This window comes from Glandiceps talaboti, chromosome 1 (genome assembly GCF_964340395.1).
Source record: "Glandiceps talaboti chromosome 1, keGlaTala1.1, whole genome shotgun sequence".
Classification (NCBI taxonomy): Eukaryota; Metazoa; Hemichordata; class Enteropneusta; family Spengelidae; genus Glandiceps; species Glandiceps talaboti.
Genome location: NC_135549.1, coordinates 5,347,879 through 5,371,488, shown reverse-complemented (window position 1 = coordinate 5,371,488; position 23,610 = coordinate 5,347,879). Strand labels below are relative to the sequence as shown.

The following is a 23,610-nucleotide window of genomic DNA, read 5'->3' as shown; positions in this document are numbered from 1 at the left end:
GGAAATGTTAATTACACCTCATAAACGGTAGTGGACACCATTAGGAGTTAGGTAAAATATATTCTATTAAATTTCTTGTTAGAATGTAGGCGTTCGGTAATAATCTTAACAAAAATGATGGGGCTAAAAGGTGACATCGTTTGCAAGTTAAAATACGGATAACCGTTACATGTACCAAAATGAAGAATGCCTGATAAGGTCACAAGTACAAGCATATCCAATAAAAAAAAATAAAAATAAAAAAGTAATTATGATTTGCACGCTAAGGGTATGTATTGCAAGCTACACGATGGAATTGCCAATCAGAACAATTGAAAAGTCAATAGTTTTGGAACCCGGTTAATTTTAACACCCGTACAGGTTCTTACCCATTCGCCTTGAGACATCGTTCAGTGATGTTTGTGGGAGTGTCCATGTCAACAATCAGCTCCCATGTAGCTGAACTCAGTAACAATAATGTATTTATATCATAACAGATTATAATCCCACCACATTCCATTTTCGGTATTCAATGAACGTTACAGAAATTTGACATTTGTTACAAGCGAGGGAAAACAACGTACAGAGCACACACTTAGATCAGTGTAGAGGAGAGCTGAATGTGAAGTCTGATCTGAGATCTTTAGATTAGTTGATGAAAATGATCGAATTAGACATCAGCTGGAAAAGCCCAAGTGACTATATAAATTGATTTCGTATGCGTTGATTACGATCTACACGCAGTCATCAACTATACAGCGCAGTAATTGTTGTGGAAGTTATCAAAGCAAACCTAGCAAACGGAACTCTGGATTACGACTAAACGTTTTCATTCACTGCCATTTAGTCGTAGAACGAATAGAAAGAACACTCTACAAAGATTGGTTCTGGGAAGATTTAAACAAGAAGAATATAACTGATTCATAGAAGTACTGTAACACTAAATTCTGAAAAAAGGTTTCGTTGAAACTTGGAAGTGTAAACTAATTTATATGACTAATTGTTTGTTTACTGGTTTCAATACGGTCATTGTGAATACCATTGAACGTGTTATTGATATTGATACATATTGCACTATGTAATAACAAGCAGTGGTCTCATCAAATATTATCACACGGTTATATGAAAACATACTTTGCCGATGAAAAAAAAGGCATCACTGTAATAATTCACTCTCTTTTTTGTATCGATAATTAAATATTGTACTGTACAATGCACTGCATTGCGCATCGTTATTAGTACTAGAACGGGCTGGCATGTAATATCGCTAGTTGTTAAGCTATGTTCAGCGTCATTCAGAGCAAATTAATGAACACGTACACGTACACACGCCAATCAACTTAGAGATGAGGTTGATGTTCACACGTCACTCATATGACCACGGTGTACTGACCTTCCCTTGTATACATCGGAAACACTTTCTGTGGTAATAGTATTAAAACGTATCGAATGATGCCTTTGTTCCGAAATTAATCTAATTGACTGAGTATTTTTAATTCAAGGTCACTGATATTCGCATTCGTGTAGGGAATTAAACGAACTAGTTTCATTTAATTTGCTACTTTTACAATATGAGATAGTCAGAAGTAATTAGTAAACACGCCATCATGCACATACAAGTATCTGATAATGAACACTTATGATTTTAGCTCCCATGCACTGGATAATTTGGACAAAGTCGTCATTTTTTTGAAAATTGAAGATAAACAAACTGTTCAAGGTAAAAAATATAAGAGTGCACCCCACATCTCAAAACGTGCTGAAAACAAAAGAGGATGAATTATTAGTGTAAATTGGCCTTCTGATTGTTTGTTCATCTGTCTCTCAAAGTGTCCGCCATTATTTGTAATACGTGTGTCTTATCCTGACATTGCAAGATGACCTACAAAACACACACACACACACACACACACACACACACACACACACACACACACACACACACACACACACATTTCACGAAAAGCAAAACTATACGTAACAGAACTTTCTTAAAATCACATTCAGCAAACCATGTAAATAGTATATGATGATTAATTTATGATAACACATTTGTAAAATCAACTACTTGAATTATAATGAATCACTTCTGTATAAGGAAATTCATAACTGCATGGACCCGGGAGATATATAGAACTATATTGAGATCTTACTTGACGATCATTTAATGACTGAAACAACTTCACCTCCTTGTAATTGAGTGATGACACGTCCATTATCAGACAGCGAGTAATTATAACTCAAGTGTATTTTCACAAATAACAAGATTTTGACATCTTTGAAGAACACTAATCGATCAGTGTCGCTATTTCGTGAAAAGATTCAGTATCGAATTCAAAGCGACGGTAAACATGACTCAATGCATACAGCCATATTTAGAGGGCGCTCTTTAACATAATTGGGGAAGCAGAGAAAAAAAATTATAATTCCGATCTATTTTCTGAAGTCATGGTATCGGAAATAAACATGTTCTGTTATTTTGCCTTAGTATGAACAAAACATTGGGCAGATATTAGAAGGTAACTTCCACCTTCTTTTTTTGTATACTAAAGCCCTACCACTGTACGGCAGAGGGTCTAAAACTACATTGTGTGGTTCTGATAATCAGTTGGAGTCAATAGAGTCTCGGGAGTTTCTTTGCCTTTCATCCTCACAGGCTAAGTGCGTAAATGAGTCAATTCGAAAATTGTAAAGTGCGCCCTCCATGGAAGCATACGTCTTTACTTTGTTTAGACTTTATGTTATTCCACATCTTGATACCATGCAACATATCAGACCAACACGTATTTCCAGGACAGTTTATTTCATGTGATTCTGAATGAATATAAAGTAGTTGCAATGTGCGCTTCAAATCCAATATTACGTCGTTTTTTCAAATTATTGTGGCGATTGATTCTTAAAATGTTTTTTCTTGTCAGAGTACACGAAACAAAAACATTGTCACCATACCCGAAGTGGCCATTGAAGATTTAGAAACACATATAAGAAATGTCGTATTTCGCCAATTGTAAACAATAGCTTGTATAAATTTAACCCAAATATCGTGTACAACATGACATTACAAGCAAATCTATAAACGTTATCTAAGCGACTCGTAAGCTAACAGGTATTCGCTATTTCTTAAAACTATGTACGCAATAAAGGAATAAACTGTCTACTGTAAACTTACCAAGGACATTACGATGAATTTATCACATAGAGCAGACATGTAAATATACATGTAAATCGTTATCTACGCAGAAAGAAACCCGAAGAAAAATGTGATCATGGTATCGGACGATTTACAATGTGAAATATTAGTCACAAGAAAAGCTATTACATGTATATCATTAAAATATTTGGATTTCACAATTGAGAGACTCCAGCCAAACTTTTGGGTGTACTTTCTATGTGTGTAGAGTGTTGCTAGTGGATGCACCAGGTGATAAATGTCACAGGCCTACACATATATGTATGTATGTATGTATGTATGTATGTATGTATGTATGTATGTATGTATGTATGTGTGTGTGTGTCTGCCTGTCTGCTCTCTCCCTCTATCTCTCCCCCCCCCTCTCTCTCTCTCTCTCTCTCTCTCTCTCTCTCTCTCTCTCTCTCTCTCTCTCTCTCTCTCTCTCTCTCTCTCTCTCTCTCTCTCTCTCTCTCTCTCTCTCTCTCTCTCTCTCTCTCTCTCTCTCTCTCTCTCTCCAAATTCATATATACGTATTTAATTGGCTATTATGAACATACTGAATAGAAAGAAAGGGATTTTCATAGTAATAACGAGAATGTTTAATAACCATCTTTTTTTTGCTAAATTGCCTTTACATATGAAGTCAAAATTCCACATGTCACTACGGCGCATGCATGACTGATTAGCTAAATATCATTACAACAACGTAAAGTTGATGCAGCTATTCAAATCATCTAATGTACTGGAAATAGTAAAATAGAATCTTTGCACCAAACTATCGTTTCAAAACAGGGAGCTCAGACTCAGTTAGTTTTGTTTACAAATACAAACAAACAAGTAAACAAACAAAACAAAAGCAAGTAAACAAACAAACAAAATAAACCGACAAATGAGTAGATACATACATGAGTAAACGACAACAAACTAACGAACAAATAAACACCCCCCCCCGCAATGATCACATCTGGATATGTGATCATTGCGGGGAGGGGGGGGGGGGGTTGTTTGTTCGTTGGTTTGTTGTCGTTTACTCATGTATGTATCTACTCATTTGTCGGTTTATTTTGTTTGTTTGTTTACTTGTTTTTGTTTGTGTGTTTACTTATTTATTTATTTATTTATTTGTTTGTTTGTTTACTTGTCTGTGTTTTGTTTGTTTACTTGTTTGTTTGTATTTGTAAACAAAACTAACTGAGCCTGGGCCCCCTATGGTTTCATATTAACGTTTTGTTGATGACATAGAGATTCACTGAAAAAAAGGTAATTTAAAATGAAAGTATGAATATCAAATTATCATGCTTCAATAAGTATCACATAAAATCATGAAAGATTCAATAAAAAATGGTACATTTCTACTTGTTTGTCATACTATATACTATATATTACAAATTTTCTACATTGGGTTATTGTATTCAACATTATCCTAACTATCCAATGTGAAACAAGTGTTTCACTAATATTACAACAAAAACAAATTTAAAAAGTAAAAACTTATTTCATTCCGAGTACAGTACATATCGAAGATTTGATTGTCTGTCTGTCTGTCTGTCTGTCTGTCTGTCTGTCTGTCTGTCTAACTATCTGTCTGTTGAGGTATATACACTTCTCACATCTCAATTTAACAATTCATTTCCAAGGCTAGCCACAATCATAGAACTGATCTAAATTCAGAAAATATATCAATCGAATCACTAAAGCAAAGACGTGAATATCTTGACTTTTAATCATCTACATAATTTTACTTACTAAAACTGGTTGATTCAGTGGTAATATACCTTTACTACTTCAGTCGCCAATATTAACCAACTTTGGTAAACGACGACGCAAAAATATTCGCACGCTTGTTTGTTCTATAGTGTTCTATGATTTATTTTACATATAATACCGTTTTAATGTAACAATTGATCATGTGCAGAAACAAAAAATGTGTATGAGTATCACCAGAATCTAATATAGTCCATTAACAGAAAAAGGCTGACGTCAAAACCCTACTTGGTATTGTTGTTAGGATTACAAATGTTACAGTCTGTTAAAAAAGTCAGCTCTGCAACATTTAAAGATGGTGACATGTATTAGAGAAGGGATGACCGATACCATGTCAATAAATTTGTTATATTCTGCTAATATGCATGGATTGTATACACAGTAGTTTATCTTTCAACAGGTCTGTTTTGATACATGTACGAATCATGTTAATATGTCAGTAATTATTGACAATCAAACGAATTGAGTTTATTCTATGGTCAGCCGATTAGAACATCTTCTATGCCAGTGTGTTCTTATGCATTATCAAGCTCGTCCTCTGCTTTCTGCTCCTCTTCTGCTGCTTTACTAGCGACTTGCAAACCGAGAGTTTCTACTTTCTCCGCTAGTTTCTGTATATCCCCGATCATAGCTATCTTACTCTTCTCCTGCTCTGCCAATTCATGTTGCATGCTAGATAATCTTTGTTGAAGGTCGTTCAACATAGCATTTCCTTGCACGCGGCTGTTGTCAAAATGACCTTGCATTTCCTTGAACATTTCAGCACCGTCTTTCTTATTAGAGGCCATATCACTTTTGAGCTCTTTTAAGATGTCGCCCATCACCCCAATAGCTCGTTCCTCTCTTTTCAATTGTTGTTGTTGCATGGCAGCTAACTTTCGGTCAAGGTTTTCCAGCATGTTATGTCCCCGTTCGGTGCTACCAATCAATTCGGTTTGTGCCACACCGATTTCTTCGTGGTCCGCGTCTCTGTTATCTTTGACAGCAGATTTCAAATGTTCTATTTCTCCAGTAATTGCATTACTTTTTCCATCCAAATGTTTGACAGCTCCCTGAAGACGCCTATCGATACCATATATTTCATATCTAGATAGTAGTAAAGAAGTTTCACTTCAATATATAATATTGTCATTTCTCTCAATATATTTCACAACTTTACACTGTGCTGAAGTGTTCTGTCTCATTTTCCTAATTTAGCTAAGTTTATTGACGATATCACATGACGTACACATCTAGAAACCAACGTGTCTATTACAGGATTGACTTTAACAGGTGCATATGCCTCTTGCCTTTCCCAACATTTATGGGACAAGCTTGTCATCCGGGCCAGGCCTACTACAGGCAGGCGTGACAGGTCAGTCTATTGGGACGGGTCTGTCAAGGCCTGAATCCATATGCCTGGATTCATGTTCGCCATGGCTGTACCAGGCCTGCCATATCACCTGCGTGGGCCTTTTGTGATTGGTATATGCTGAATACACTATGACAACTATGACAAATGTAAGTAGAAACAATAACAATTGACCATAGGACGGACCTTAGATGTTTTCTTATATATATATATATATATATATATATATATATATATATATATATATATATATATATATATATATATATATATATATATATATATATATATATATATATATAACTCGGTGAGTATCAATCTGCTAAGACAGTGCTCTATACCGCAGTGGCAGAGCGTAATATTTTTGGTAGTACTGGAACTCTTTCTTGGGTGTAACTCGGAGTTTCACGCATATTGCGATCATCAGACACTCTCTGATGATCAAAACATTATAATACTCTACCTTATTGATGATATGTCTTGTTTGAGTGTCTGATGATCGCAATATGCGTGAAACTCCGAGTTACACCCAAGAAAGAGTTCCAGTACTACCAAAACTATATATATATATATATATATATATATATATATATATATATATATATATATATATATATATATATATATATATATATATAATGTACACAATAGCAATGTCTTACAACTGTTAGAGTCAGATACGTTTCCTCTCCTTAAATAAAAACATTATAATACTCTACCTTATTGATGATATGTCTTGTTTGATAGTCATTAGTTCTTCTTTGAAAACTCCACCCTCCCCTGAATCACGGGCAATGCTTGCCTTCTCAGCAAAGTAACGATGGACGATTACTTTAGAGATATCCTGCAATAAAAAGTGACAGAGATGACAAACGATATCATCTGCAACTAACATGATTTGAAGAAGTGTACCCCGCTTGATATCGCTCACGTTTACATGGAGGTTTGAATTTTTATTTTGAGTTAAAAGACACATTTGACAGTAAGGATAACGAACATAAACATACAATACCACATAGCAACACACGTACGTACGTACGTACACACACACATACATACATACATACATACATACATACATACATACATACATACATACATACATACATACAATGTAAGTCCATACATGTTCATAGAATAGTAATAAAAGTAACAATGTAAGTAAGACATTCATTATATTTTTTCTCAATATGTAATAAAATAAGTATGTATACATGTTTTCGTACCTTGTAATTACATTCATTTACACTATCTTCTCGCAAGTCCTACAATGAACGACATAAAAGCGTTAATTATTTTCTTTGAAATGATAAACTATTCCGACAATATAAGAGATTCATTATTATTTTAGTTTTATATAATTGATTATTTTCTGTCTCCTTTTCAACCTTTCTATCTATAGCAGTTGAATTTCTAGTACATAGTGAAGACAACATGGTGGCAATTATGATACGCGCCCTCTATTTCCAAGTTGTGTCAATAGCGTTGCATTTTCGTTACACAGAGGCACTAAGCCCTAGAAAGTATCGAATGTGCCGCAAACAATATATGTGATAAAATGATAAAGTATGGAGATGAGGCGTGATTTGTAGGAGATTTGTTACCGCGCAACCAGTATACAATGTACATGTACGTGTAGGTAGTTGCACTGTACTTGGTTGTGCAGTCGTTATTCTTTCGTTATTCTACTACAAAAATTTCGATTTCCCACAACATTGATGATTAGGTATATTACCGCGCGCCATGGCATGTCATTCAATGGGTTGGTAAAATGGCAGTCACGTGACAACAAAGCCAGGGTTGGTCGGCAACCATATATTGACAGGCGGCCTACATTTACTTTAATAGTTAGCCAGAAAATTTATGGTTTGTCTCTCAGCTATCATTTGGGTGTACAATTAATGTAGGTATAAAGTTGAATCTAGCGAAATCACTTCACATATGTGCTAAAGATACACTTATAATAAAATAAAGCAATACACAGGAAAACTTAAAATCAAATTTTACCTTCACTTCCTTGCAGCATCCTTTGGCGCATGTTTTATTCCAAATACACACAACTATTCTGAAAATTGACTTTGGTGTTGGTACCATATTGAACGGTGGAGGTAGCGTGGCCCCATGTTTAAAGTAGTCCATCCACATTTCTGAACGTGAAAACTTCCACTCTGTATCCGAATTTGTCTGAAAAAGAAATGTTTTGGTATTTTCGTTGCTATTTTATCACGATGTTCACCATCGATGATGCCAATTAACATATAACCTTTATCGAAAAGTTAGATTTGTATGTTCAGTTATCCTTTCATGAAGACACTCTCATTTTGTTTACAACCTGCGATAAAATACCTGTGCGTTTGTTGGTTTTGGTAAACATGAATTGAACAAGGTTTATGCAAAGACGTACAATGCAGTTTGTGTCGATAACTTAAAAAAACACTACAGGAGCCAGGATCCCATGACGCTGTTTACTGATTGCACGCTATACATTATGACATAATTACGTCAGAAATACGTCAGTGTGTTGTTGTTTTTCGCGGCTAACGTCTGTATATATATTATCATTTTAGCCTGGTTCATCACACAAAATATCATTGGAATCCAACCACTACTAAAAGGTATTGAATTAAAGAATACAACATTTATTTGAAATTGTATTGGAAAGGATCTCACCAGAAGTTGCATGTATGTCAAATGTTTAATAGGTATCCGAGTCTTAGTAATACACAAATTGAATGTATAGCAGACACTATAGTTATTTGATTCAATTGACCTACCACAACTGCGTCGTAGGTAGTACCCATCAAGGCAATCAACAGATTCAGCAATATAATAATCGCAACAACACTATATCCAGCAAACAACATTGCTCCAAAGAATTCCGTAGATGCATGGTCAGCGTTGACGCTCAGTACGTCTAGATCAATCAAACCATAGAGGGACCAGAAGAGCGTTTTGAGAGAAGGAACGATGCTGTGAAATAGATGAAAATGTGGTAAGATATCTCGCGATATTAATAAGTTTTTATCTTGCCATTTTGTTTCTATGCGATATGCAAAGAACTTGAAGCTTTCGCATCATATCAAAAGATTACATGTGGGTTAGTAAACGGTTTTGTGTACATGGTATTTGTGACTCGCCTGGCTTGAATATTGAACTTCGAATTCGTTGCTGCCATGAAAGCATTATATTTAAATGGGGACGATTTTGCTATTCTATCAGGAAAAGTTGCTCCGTTTCAACAAAATTGTTAGGTAGCATGGTAGATATATATACGTTTTGACCACTACCAACATTCCTTACCTAATTTCATATTCTTACCCTGCAAAATCTTGCTGCCTACAATCGTGCATTGTTCCACCATCCTTCAAGCAATGGAACGTTTCCGCGGCCGTATATGACCAGTAGATCTCGGTCATACCTAGGGCAAAGGCAAACCATATAACAACAAAAATGAAGAGAAATTTAACAATATCGCCAAGCATTTTACTGAAACTAATCTGAAGTGGACCGACGTATTCGTTGATAACCACTATACGGAGGATTCTAATGACGCTGATCACGTTGGCTACTGACATCACGCAGTCAGCAATCAGTGTTGGGTCAGCCTGGTTCCAATCACTTCGAGGCGTGGTGTAGGAAATATCTGAGAAGGCGCTTTCATCAAAATCGATTCTTGACTTTAAAGGTGGTGGTCTAGTTGGGATGAGGATTGAAAGTTGGTCTATGATGTAAGCCAAGTTTCGTGAAACATTACTCGAAATTTCGCCATATTCTTGCGATATCATCACATTTTCCGCCATTTGTGTTATATTTCTGATGATTTCAGCAGACATGCTGCCTAGCAATCCTTCCACATACAGGCGCGTATCATTGTGCTCTCCGGAGACGTGATCGATGATGTCATAACCGGTGATGTTATCCGTGTCGAAGAAGTAGTCGTCAACAGCCCTTTTACTCACTTCAGATAGTTCTTCTCTTTCTTCGTTTACCTATGAATGTTCAGAGACAAAGAACGTTACTTTGATTTGCACCGTTTACTCAGTTTGAAAATCCACACAGAAACATAAAACGTTTGTAAATTATTTGCCATACAAATTGTGTATTGACGTATCTGGAACGAACATTTAAGAAAGCCACCAACGACAGTACCTGATAGTCCGCGTATAAAATCTCCGACAATTGTGTCTTGTATGTTCACAGACATATGTAAACTATTGCTATATTATATCATTACACTTACTGTACACTAATCAATATTGTATACCATATACCTCGTTGATACTGTTGTAAAAACAAGTAATCATACAATATTCTCGACTACAATACTCCAATAAAACAGTGTTCTACCTAGTTTGACTCTTGCTGACAGATTTGAATATACATGTATTGTTATCGGAAGAAGTTGATAAGACGTACACCATCCATAACACCAGCAAGGCTTATTGCCCCATCCCACATCCAAATAGTGCCCCATCCCTGGGCAATTGCCTCAAGTGCATCGTATGTAATCGCATCTGGGGCATACAGACCATCACACTTTTCAATATTAAAGGCTCATATATGTACCTTAGCCAAGGAGTACAAATCGCAGCGGATCTCATTGCCATTCTTCACGATATTTAGCCATGTTTTAGTATCTGCTTAATCACAATTCAAGTTGCCTTTGCTCTCCGCACAAAGAAAAATGTTGGTGATGCAAAATTATTTATCTTCACTGCGACCATTAGTATTGATATGACTAGTACTATCTTACACTGTAAGATACGTCGTGACGTTCCGCCCTCACCGGCCTCCTCTCACACGTGTTAGGGGTTGGCCGATGTTTGAGGGCGCCCCGTCACGGCATACCTTACAGACTCGTACTATCTCAGTCATCATTAGAAATGTTGTAACATATGATATATAATTGGAAAGGTCTCAGCAAGATCAATAATTTATTAAAATATAGTTGAAATCAAACAGATAGAAAAACTATTTCAGCATTCCGAAAATTTCATTCAGGGCAGTTTGGGGTACGTACCAACGGATTGATAATAACTTATTTTTGAGTTACAAAACTTCTAACAATAAGAGATCTATAGAGATAATGTAATTTCAATATTCGTGATCAGTGCAGAGAAATCATTATGCATTGCCAACATCTTTGTATGGAGAGCCAATAATCGTGCAGTTGCTATTATAGGCAATTGTTTGTGCGGAGAGCAAAACAAATCGTTAATTGCGCCGAGAGGAAAATATTGAGTAGGTGGCAAATCGTGTTTGCACGGCGAGATGTACTCTCTGACGATGGTAGATCCATGTAACAAATTGTGTCCGCGAGTATAAATAATCATGATTTTAACACACGGGGACTCTGTATAGTACATGTGTGTTTGGTTCAGAACTAAAGATGTCACTTGCTAAAAATGTCTGGTAAACAGCTCTTCGAAAGTCTAGGTTTATATTTGGTGATGGCTTTGTGGCTTCAACTGAAGATATAAAATAACTACGTTTCTAAATGTATAACCTCTTATAATTGTTAGCGAAATTTGAACTTGCCATTAGCCCGAGATGGTAACTGTTCAAATACTCACAAGAATATATGCTGCAGTTCGAAATCCTATCCAGGTCAAATACAGTCCTAGCTGCACTGCGTCAATCATATTCCAGGCGTCGGTAATATAATCCAGTATTCCTCCTGACCAAATTTCCTTGATTTCCCTCCATATCATTCCTTATCACAAAACAAATAAAATAAAAAGTATAGTAAGCTTACTCACATGTTAGTATTAAGTTACAACTATGTGTATAATAAGACTTATGTATGGTTCTGATGCATTTTTTAAAACACATTTAATTTGGAATTTGGTATTTCTCTGTGATTAATTTGTTTCTCTAAAGGAGTGTGTGAAATGAATAACAACTTGAAGTCTTCATAGAAGACAGACGTCTCCTCAAAATACGTTACTTCTGTAGGCCTAATGATTTTCTGACTTAATATTAGTACAATTAGACCGAAAAGGGAAAATTCAAGGTCAAATATAACAAGTCTTAAAAGACACAGGCCCTCAAACACTTCACTTATATGTGATAGAATGGTCTCACTATTTAAAAGAAATTGTTACTGCCGCAACAAATAAATACTCATAACTACAAAGGGTCTATGATATACAAGAAATGGCTGGACTTAATACATAATTTTGATACAAGCTCGTATGTGGGTATATGGAGTAAGGCACTTGAATGAAATATATTGTTTATAGGTTATGCAGTAATATATTGATATGTTACTACAAATATGGTCACCATTAGGGAAAAAGTGTTGACAGCACCAAAAGCAATGCTTGCGAACCTTTCTTTTCTATGGTATTACCTGTAAATAGGATATGCTGTGAAACCAAGTTATGTGCATATGTTCACAAATTTATGACATGTCACTTTTGTGCTGGCTTGAATGAAATCGTATTATTGTATTTCAGAGAAATGACCTATTGCGCACGGACGCACGCACAGACGATGTACAAGATGTATGTCCCTAGTTGTGTATCACCAATTGATACAATTTGTAGGAAATTGATCATGCTAGCTCTCCACACATACAAGATATTGGCGATGCATACAGTATATGGATATTGAAATGACATTATTATGTATACGTAGCTGTACACATACTATCATTGTACAATAAATCCAGTCAACTTGATATTTGGAATCGCACCTTAAAATCAACGCCCCCAAGCATGATCACGATTTCAAACTGTCCCAGTACTACATGTACTACTTGTGGGTTACAAGAGTTGCACTACTCCTTGTCATTGTTAATACACAATTTTGCATTTTTCATAGTTATGATATGTTTTGCTATTAAAAAATAATGTTGAAAAGGATCACGAATCACACTTTTATCAAGCGATGATACAACATCATTGCTATCACTCTAAATCTATTTAGTTGTAAAATTGTGTTCCAATTGTAACATTTGATAATAGCTGCGTCACTGTGTGTTATATGTTGATAACGTGTATGAAGCATGGCCCTGCAATATACAGATATACTACATAACATCATGCACAAATTGTTTATCATTAAATGCAATACAGCTTTGGCAGTTTTACCTAAAATCCAGACCATTATTACGAATTCGAATCCAGATGGAAGAGGTCCACGCTGCTGACTGTGCATTTTGGTAACCATCAAGTTGTATAGTTGAGTGTTATTTGTTTCTACTTGATGCTCGTGGTCACCCGTTACAAAGTCAGATGAAGACAAGAAAAGCATCAACACAAAGAACATATAAGATGACGTATGCAACAGGAACTTGACATATCTGTAATATACAATGGATTTTAAATTCATAAGAATACTCGTTGCATATGAATCTAGTCAGTAGTTTGATTAATCGAATTGTATCTTTGTTTATATGGGATGATAATACATTCATATAGTGAGATATACACATTTATTGTGTCGATATTTGTGGTATATAATAGACAAATACAATGTCATTAGCTTCACACAAAGATAATCTTTGTTAAAAACGTTAGTTAAATTTAGCCAATGTAAATTGTTATCAAGGAGAGTTATCAAAAATTCATTTGTATGATCAAAATCAATTTATGGAACCATAAAATTACCTACCCAATGATTGGGACTAGGTTATGCATACAACCCGCGAAAACACATCGGTGCGTTTGCTTAAGATGTCTTGTGGTAAGGAGGAATGAGACAAGGTTCATGCAAAGACATACAATGTAATTACTGTGAGTAACTCATCAACGTATAATCACCAGAGCACAGATCACACGACTCTGTTTCTGATTGAACACTACACGTTATAACATTGAGTACGACTTTTACTATTACAAAACAAACTGATAACAGCATTGTCTATAAGAAAGGCACCGATGTTGCTTTTGTATCATTTATATTGTTGTTTTTTACCCAATTTTGTCTTTAGTTGAAGCATTTCGTTGGCTCACTTCCGTCATGCCAAGCATTTCGTTGGCTCGCTTCATTCAGGCAAACGCAATGGTTTTTTTTTCACGGGCTGTATCAGTTCGACACGTGTAAGTTGCTTGTTTTTATTTTGCACATTTACACAACTACTTACGGTATTCTCATGAAGCGTCCAAACTTTCCATATGGAAAGATGATATACATTAGTGAAAGAACTGGGAAGAACACAACTATTAGCATTGATATCACAAAATTCCGCAGTGCGCTCGAATCACGCCAATTGGGAAGTCCATGGTACCAACGTACTATCAACTCTTGCTGACAGTAAGGGTGAGTGACGAACTGAGAAAAAATAGGGGAAAGAAACATTCAATTTTCTCAACATGGTAATATAATTATGGAATTTATCTACTAGCAAAGGATAAAAGTGAATTTATACTACGCTTTAAGAATACATCATAATCACAGACAATCTGACTTGTCTATGATAAATTACTTACACCAAACTATATGAACTTTGAAGCTTGCATTCCTGAGGTATTGCCCATTTACCTAAAATCATTAGTTATGTAAATTATCTCAACTGCACGTGTTAATCTGCATACACTGCATTCGTATATGTGTTATCTGCATACATTTGAATACTCCATGATGACGGGCAAGCTAATTCGGCAATTATGCGTAGAGATTTTCAAACTGTATAAATAACTTTTTGCAATTCTAGTTACAAGCTTAGGTATGAGAGAATAAACGGAATATACTGTAAGTGTTGTAAACAGGCTACCATCAATATGGCCACTACTGCATGCGTTGACTTACCTTTTGTTGTTCTGTCTTGACAGCAAACAATACCTTCGATGGTAAATCTTGTTGACGCCGAGTTTTTTTAGTACTGCCTTTTGATTCGTGATTCAGTATGGTTCTCAACTCATCTGTATCGAGGGTCTGTCCCAGCAGGTCGGCACCAAATTGTTCACATTGATCGGCCAGTTCAAGGTATTCTTGTCGGAACTCGTACTCTGACGAACTCAACTCTCTTAATTCAGCAGAGAGCTGCAAATTACGAAGGGTGATAATAGTTTGAGTGATATGAATTTCATTGGTACATTGATTGCACATTGTTACAAGTTAATCACACTGTCAAATATTCAGATTAAATGTTTGTGGGCACTAACGTCATCTTACCAGACGATGTTTACCATGCTAAAGTATATCCCAATACAAGCATTATTGTGTCTGCCATTTTCCTTTTAGGTGATTATGAACAACACACCATTCATGTGTGTATGTATGTATGTATGTATGTATGTATGTATGTATGTATGTATGTATGTATGTATGTATGTATGTGTGTAGTATGACCCTGTAAATTAAAGCAGAGCTATGAAATCTGCGTATACATCCTGACTGTGACAAGTGGAGCATAACTCACCTCAAAAGCCCTTCCGATCGGGTCTGAATTATCTTTTTTCTCGAGTTCGATAAACGAAATGTATGCCTCACTGGCAAGTGCCTTGTAAATATTCAAGGTACCAACAGAACGTTGAACGGTGTGTTTTTCTGTCTGTAAATCTGAAAGCTCGATAGGAGGTGCACCTTTGGCATCAAGCATCTGTCGTACAAATGTACATTAAAAGACTCGAGTCAAATTGATGAGCAAACAGCAAAATACGACATTGTACTGAAAAGTTGCCGACTGATCGCTGCAGATAATTTTAAGACTGAAGATAAATACATAATATACAATCCTTAATTGGCAAATAAATATTTACCAATTCATATAACATTTAAAGCTTGCTATGCCTAATTACCAAAACATCATTAATTATGCAAATTATTCATCAAGACAGTCATATTAAATAGCTTCGTAGGACTCATCCACCTAGTTATTATCAATATTTATACATAATTTGTGACATTTAAAGGTATTGCATAATTAATTGAAATTGATGATTATGCAAATGAGTAATTGGAGTTTAATACTGCATACACCATCAAACAATATCAAACGTGTGCGCTTCATTATCATCAATAGCATCCACTATTAAAATAGTACCCAGTTATTGAAATAGTTATTTATGCAAATACGTCATTAATATGGATGATAACCAAAACCTATTATGTTCTAGCCCTAACCATAACGAAAAGGTTTACCAAATTTCGAAAAGGTTTACCAAATGTCGTTTGACGTCTTTTGAGAAAAAAATGACACAGATAGACACAACCAGACATCTCTAAAATATAACCTTCCCTTTCGGAAGGTAAAATGTACTTGTTACTGATATTATGTAATGAATAATACTTTGTTTCCCATAATACATTATTCAAGATGGTCGATTTGGCAAGTATCACAATGGGGGGAAAAGTGAATACTATGTACAAAGACGTCATACCTTGATGATTTCATAGTCATTTTGATGTGCTGCAAGTATAATTGGTGTTATGTCTGGATGAAAGTCACCACATTCGACATTGGCATGGCAGTTAATTATGTCTTCTTCCTACAGTAAATCAAATAAAAAACATCTTTTAAAAGTAGTATACCTGATATATCATATTAACGAAAAAGTTATAAAACTTTGCACAGAATAAATACAACAAATTAGATAAATATGGAACCCTTTCTTCTTACCCCACAGTTATTCAGCAAAAGTTCCACTGCTTTAGTGAACTTTGTGTCGACAGCATACAACAAAGTGTCTCCGATGTGAACGTTTAGACGTAACAAAATTTTAATTATGTCTGAAAGAGACAAATATACACCTTTCATACTTTGTGATATTGGATTCATGACTATATTGACCTCCTGCATTCAAGATACACCTTTCACTTATATATATACATGTGTGTGTGTGTGTGTGTGTGTGTGTGTGTGTGTGTGTGTGTGTGTGTGTGTGTTTGTGTTTGTGTATGTGTTGGTTTGTGTGTGTGTGTTTGTGTATGTGTTTGTGTATGTGTTTGTGTGTGTGTGTGTGTGTGTGTGTGTGTGTGTGTGTGTGTGTGTGTGTGTTAGGTATACTCTATTTATACTTTACTGCCATCCGGACACACAACACATTAGAAATTCACTTTCCAGGCACTCAAAACCAATGGCTGCAAAGATTTGTCAACAGCTAAATGTGATTAGATAGTGGATTAATTGGTTTACGCTCTCTTAACTAGGAGATATTACGATCTCATACAGTAGATAAATTGATAAAGTCCAAAGTGATAAATTTAATACATCTTGATGTATGTCTATAAATTCATAAAATGTTCAAAAACACAAAGCGCCCAGTATGCAATATTGCAATAATATATCTTGTACTGTTGTACAAAATGTAAAGGCATACAACTATATTTAAAGGGTCACATGACTAATAGTATCAAATACACATATCTTGCATACCTAATCGTCCATTTTCAACTGCTAACTGTAGAGCACTCCTTCCTTTCGTGTCCTTAACATTGATATCAAACTGTGAGGTATCTGTCACTGCTTTTTCTATTTCATGAATATCACCCTTTTCTGCAGCTGATAAGTACAGCTTTTCTAGCTCTAATTTCGTCGTTTCCATTCTCCGATCTGTTTCAGTACTATAAAAACAATGACATAAAGAAAAATACGTTAATGTATTAATTTAAATAGGAATTATTACTGCCTGAAGTAGAGAGGGTCTTAAAAGAAACTTTCAACATACGTCACATTCTTTTCACTAAGATGTCTGAATGACCGTATCCTATATCCCAAGCGATATACGATAACGTTTCAGTAGTTACCAATCAATTGGCGACGGCCGGCTGCACTACTGGATATAGATTTCTGTGATTTTGTCTCTTGTAAAAGCAAACAAGTGGGACGCTTAGATTTGTTATTGCGTCTGTGTCTCCTTAAGTATTGTAACCTCGTTAAAATTGTACATCAATGTATATCATCTTGATGATGTTTGAATAAGGTAGAAAACAAATACCTCAATTAGCGACATATAAGATATAGATTGGGGGTACTAATTACGTTACACAATGTATTAACAACAGTCTTTCAACAGTATGGAAAGCATCAACAACAATTTTCTATGTAGTAATTCCAACATTCTACGAGTACAAGAATTCTAGTCATTTGCCAAACAAATTACCAAGTCAAATTTGCAATTACTTTCCGTTTTATTTAATTGGCTTTCCGTTACTTTAATGCGTCAAATATAATCTTCATCACTTGTCCATAAAGAAATTATCACATTTATATATGAACATGGCGAGGGTTGATTTAACAGTTTAGACCAAGATAAGGTCGACTGCTGTTCAGATCAATTGGTGCAACGACTATTCCTCTGCTCTTTATGTATTTCATATTAATTACACATCGTCCTTGGTATACATATGGAAATCATAAATGTAATAGTTTTGATGACAAACACATTGTTCATGCACTGTAATCAGAGGTAGAAGACGGAGGTCACCATAACAACAGATACAAATTCCAGGTGCCCAGTCCTAACGCTGAACTTCGTTAAAAGAGAGGACACCCAATGAAATGCTCGAGTAAAATACGTTTTAGAAATATGTGACCAACAGATGTTTAAATTAGTTCAGCAAAGTAAACGTACAGGTGCCTGCATCAACATTGCCATATTGAACAGCTTAATAAAATATACAAGTGTAATACATCACATTCCATAATAAAACTATAAAAACAATTGGGGATGGGGAAAATCAATGAGACTTCTTTATCACTAATTTGGAAGATTCTTTCAAGACACTCAGATACCAGAAATCGTGTATATTATGTATGTGATCGCAATTAGTGAAATCCCCCATTGCATATGGAGGGCTGGTCGCGTTACAATTGAACCCTGAAAAAAACGATATCGCATTACGGTTTAATATCACCCATTGCATGCAGTATATACGTAGCGCATATAGCAGCACTAACATGATTGGATTTCAAATGTGCCGACGATATCAATGTCAAAGACATGCGCCTCTCTTTGATAAAATCAATTAAAATAATAAAGTATATAAACAGGATATAATTGCATATCAACATTTGAAACGAGATCTCAATCAATTAAACTTACAAGGTTAGACAAGTGCAGGATCCATACGCTGTTTGGGCAACCTTTGAATTGACACTCGGCTTCCACGACTTTCAACGTCAGGTCAGTGACATCAATTCAAAACAACGAAATAAGCAGAGTAACTAAAACAAACACAGCGTCTATATGTGGGCCTTCATTGTCTCAAACGATATGAACGAATTGAGAGTCATCTCTAAAACTTGCAGCATGCAGACAATATAAAACGGCGATGGTGAATAACATATGCATTTAGCCACATGGAGCCAAGGAACTGTGTTACAAACAAACAAACAAACAAACAAACAAACAAACAAACAAACAAAAAACAAACAAACAAACAAGCAAGCAAGCAAGCAAAAAACAAACAAACAAACAAACAAACAAACAAACAAACAAACAAATAAATAAACAAATGAACAAAGAAACAGATATGCATGGGTAATAATATACTATTTCTCTCTCTATATACACTTATCCATACAAACAATACGTTTGTTTGTTTATTTATTTATTTGTTGTTTCTTTGTTTCTTTGTTTGCTTATTTATCCCTTTGTTTATTTATTTAATTATTTGCTTGTATTTTTACCCATGCATCTTTATTTATTCGTCTATTTATTTATTTGTTTGTTTGCTTGTGAGACGATTTAGCGTGGTCATTCTCACATAGAAGACAAGAGTGATTGAAAAAAAAACTAGCCTCTGTTATTTAACACACGCGCGCGCTCACACACACACACACACACATACATACATACATACATACATACATACATACATACATACATACATACATACATACATACATACATACATACATACATACATACATACATACATGCACACACACACACACACACACACACAAACAAATACACACGTGCACATTTTGTAAACACTTTGACAGATCCTGGGACCTAGAAACTATCATGAAATTATTAGTGACGTTTTATCAACATATCTGACGATCTTCATTGTGAAAACTTGAGCAGTTTATAACTTGACGCAAACAGTATTAAATATTAATAGGGCCACAACTGCGGTGGTTTTGTGAAGGACGGACTCGTAAAATTCAAACAGCTGCAACTTGTTATCGGATAGTGCGAATCGTAAGCTCTGGTACAAATCCAGGGAAGCAACTGCACGTTTATAGACAGAACGGAATGGTCAGGGCTCACTTTGCAATCAGGGCAGCAGATACATGTTATAGTCACTAGACGTAAAGGACAAACTGTAACAATTCATTAGTTATGCAAATTAGTTGGATATATGCAAAACACGTATGTGTCACAATGCCATAACTATAGAGTCTTCTATGTCAGATAATAATCTGAGCTACCATGTTATATCCCTTACTAGTAGTAGTAAATTTAATGTACCTTTTTATAATGACCAGTTTTTCTAAAATTCAAAGGTCTTGAAATCTCTTCACACTTTTTCTCAAGATAATATCTACTTTACAAATATCATTAATTATGCAAATTAAATATAAAAGGAAACACATTGATAGGATTTTGCCTATTTTATTAATTGTACATATTCCTCGTTAGATTTACAAGCTATTATCAACATGCTTTGTTACAGCACCAGTATATGTACCAAAGTATATGAAATATTGAGGTGCAAATATATTTTCATTTATTATGCAAATTACTCATTATGTTTAAAAGCTATAACAAAACACGCGCACTCTTGTACGAAATACATACACTGTATAATACGAAATTTGAAGCAAGCGATTTTAAGACAGACAGACAGACAGACAGACAGACAGACAGACAGACAGACAGACAGACAGACAGAGAGACAGTCAGACAGACAAACTTACAAACACATATATCACCATACTATAAGCAGCTTCCCTTCTACATGTAATAGGTACAAAGAGAAAATTACAAACTGATGTACAGCTGTTAAACTGTTTGAAATATTCTGTATAGTGCACTGGAAACTACTGAAGTGTCTTTAGAATTGGTACCATGTGTTTATATATCTTGTATTCATGAGTATTATATTTGCATATTGCAACCGTAATTAAGAAGAATAGATAATAACTATGCCAGTGCATCTAGTTAGGTTATAAACAACCGCCAAAGATCCAGGTTGATATCTACATGTATATTAGCGTGTGGTAGAATGACCACGCCTCAAGTAATACACAGTTGTTTATCTTTCGAACTTGGAAATGCGGATTAAGTATTTCAGACAAAGACGAGGTTGCACAAATTATTCTGTTACTGCTTTTATCTAACTTTAAAGAAAAAAAGATAGCATGCCTCTCAATGCACTAAATCATAAACTTTTGAAGCAAATTGCATATAAGTACGTGTAAGTGATCTATTAATGTGGCACATACAAAACCTAAGATGATCATAATAACAGTATATTCAAACAGACGTAGGTAGTAAACTAACGTAGAAATAAAGTTTAAGCAACGTATATACAAGATAGATATAAACTAGAATACGTACGACTTTTCCTAGCGGCTCTGGCTCTCGCCATTGACAACAGTATCAATCAAATTTAAAAAGTAAGACGTGTTTGCAATTTTGAAGAAGAAAAGAAAGAAGAAAAACCACATGTGCTGACGCTCTGATGATTGGTTTCGTGAACGTACTTTGAATCAGGCAATAAATTGGGAGTTTAACGACAGACTTCTCTTGACGATAATAATTAGACAATCCGCGCAGCTGAATCATTCGTGTACAGCTGACGAGATTTTGTCACAACTTGATGAAACAAAGGGGATGCCAATATATCTTGTTAGTCGAGCAAATTATGCTGCTTACCAGTCTAATACTCCAGCTTGTTGTGATGCGAAAAATCTTGACAACTTTCGATATGTCCGATTTAGGTGCAAGTCTTCCTTTAAAACGCTGGGAAAAAACAAAATATTCACTAAGAAGAAGTGAAGTTGTAGATAGTCAAGAAGGCAGTGTCCTTGTGAAAGCTGCAGAAGCTGGCTGCATTCCAGATATAGCAAAATAGTTGTGTGTCAAGTTTCAAGACTTGAATGTACATGCGTGCAAGACAAGGCCGAGTCGCAGATGCTGATTGGTCCGCGTGATAGGGAGCCATCAGTAATTACGGGGGGGGGGTGTAAGGGGTCATATTTTCCAAATCGGTATATTTAAGAAATGGAAATTAGAGGAGTGCCACGTTTTACACTGACTCATTCTTATCTAATTTATTTGCATTATTTTGTAATTTCGGCATGATCTGAACGCTGCCACCAGTTACCGGTACTGCTATCACATCCCACCACTCACCATGATAAAGTAATTTCATAACATATCAGTGAATTGCATACAATTTATTATTGTTTGAGAGGGATGATCTCAAAGTAGTGAAGGGTGAACAGCGTAGCAATATATTTGGGATAATGAGGTGGAGTGGAGATGTTGAACTCTGTCCTGAGGTTGTCAGTATTGTGCTCAGCTAGGCTTTGGTAGTTCTAGCCTTAAGCTTAACCAATGACATTCAAGCGCAGACATTGATTTAACACAAACTAACTGTTATGATAATAGCGGGAAACAACAAATCCCTTTAAAACCATCAATGCGGTGGGATCTTCCTACAGAAAGATTACTTTTTCTAGTGGGATTCAAACCCACGACCTCTTGGCTACTAAACCTGGAGCTCTAAAAACTACGCCACAGGGACGCAATGTTAAAAATGTTTTTCACTGAAATATTTGAACAGGGGCAGGGCCATATCATAAAGAAAGGAAATCGGGGAGGGTCGCTTTTTAGCACAACGGACTAGTGGGATCGTCACATTTTATGTGACCATAGACCGGGCTAAATCCCCCCCCCCTTTAATTACTGAAGGCTCCCTTACAGGGCATGATGGCCAGGGTAGCTGGTGATACAGAAGTAGGGCAATACGACATTCATTAATTATAACATCACCGAATTACTCTCAGACTGGTTATGTAATCCCATAACGATACATAAGTGTCAGTGAAGCAAGTGTTGTTTAAGTACGTCAGGAAATTCAGAATTAAAAAAAATCCTATACATAGAAATAATGATCAGGTTACAAGTCAGTTTCAATACTTTTCTTGCAGTGATCACATTTTGAATCTTCTTTTGATATACATGCTCAGTTTTCTTCAGCTAAGAAGAAGTGTCATAATCATGTTCAAAGATTTAGATTACATATGCGAAATTGATACACATACGGTCAAATGTATTATCTCCCAATAGCAAATAGCAGCACACTCATCGTGCTGGGATAACATGGGTCAAAGGTGTACAATGTATGTAATTTACGAAATTTGGTAAGACAGTCATTTTGACTGTGTTTAATGTCATGTACAAAAAGCCGTAGGCAGTAACAGTTAGGGGTGTAT

General features: G+C 35.5%; 1 protein-coding gene across 1 annotated transcript; it reads right to left on the bottom strand.

Annotated features, from left to right (window-relative positions):
• Nucleotides 1–5,430: 5,430 nt before the first annotated feature.
• On the bottom strand, nt 5,431–17,758 carry LOC144432888 (short transient receptor potential channel 4-like). The gene is made up of 14 exons (XM_078121223.1): nt 17,590–17,758; nt 16,834–16,943; nt 16,595–16,702; nt 15,634–15,813; nt 15,021–15,254; nt 14,356–14,543; nt 13,361–13,572; nt 11,840–11,979; nt 9,585–10,255; nt 9,041–9,236; nt 8,274–8,450; nt 7,493–7,531; nt 6,986–7,110; nt 5,431–6,001 (listed from the first exon to the last, which is right to left on the bottom strand). Exons 1-14 carry the CDS (start codon nt 17,756–17,758, stop codon nt 5,431–5,433), a joined length of 3,120 nt encoding a protein of 1,039 aa, XP_077977349.1.
• Nucleotides 17,759–23,610: the final 5,852 nt, after the last annotated feature.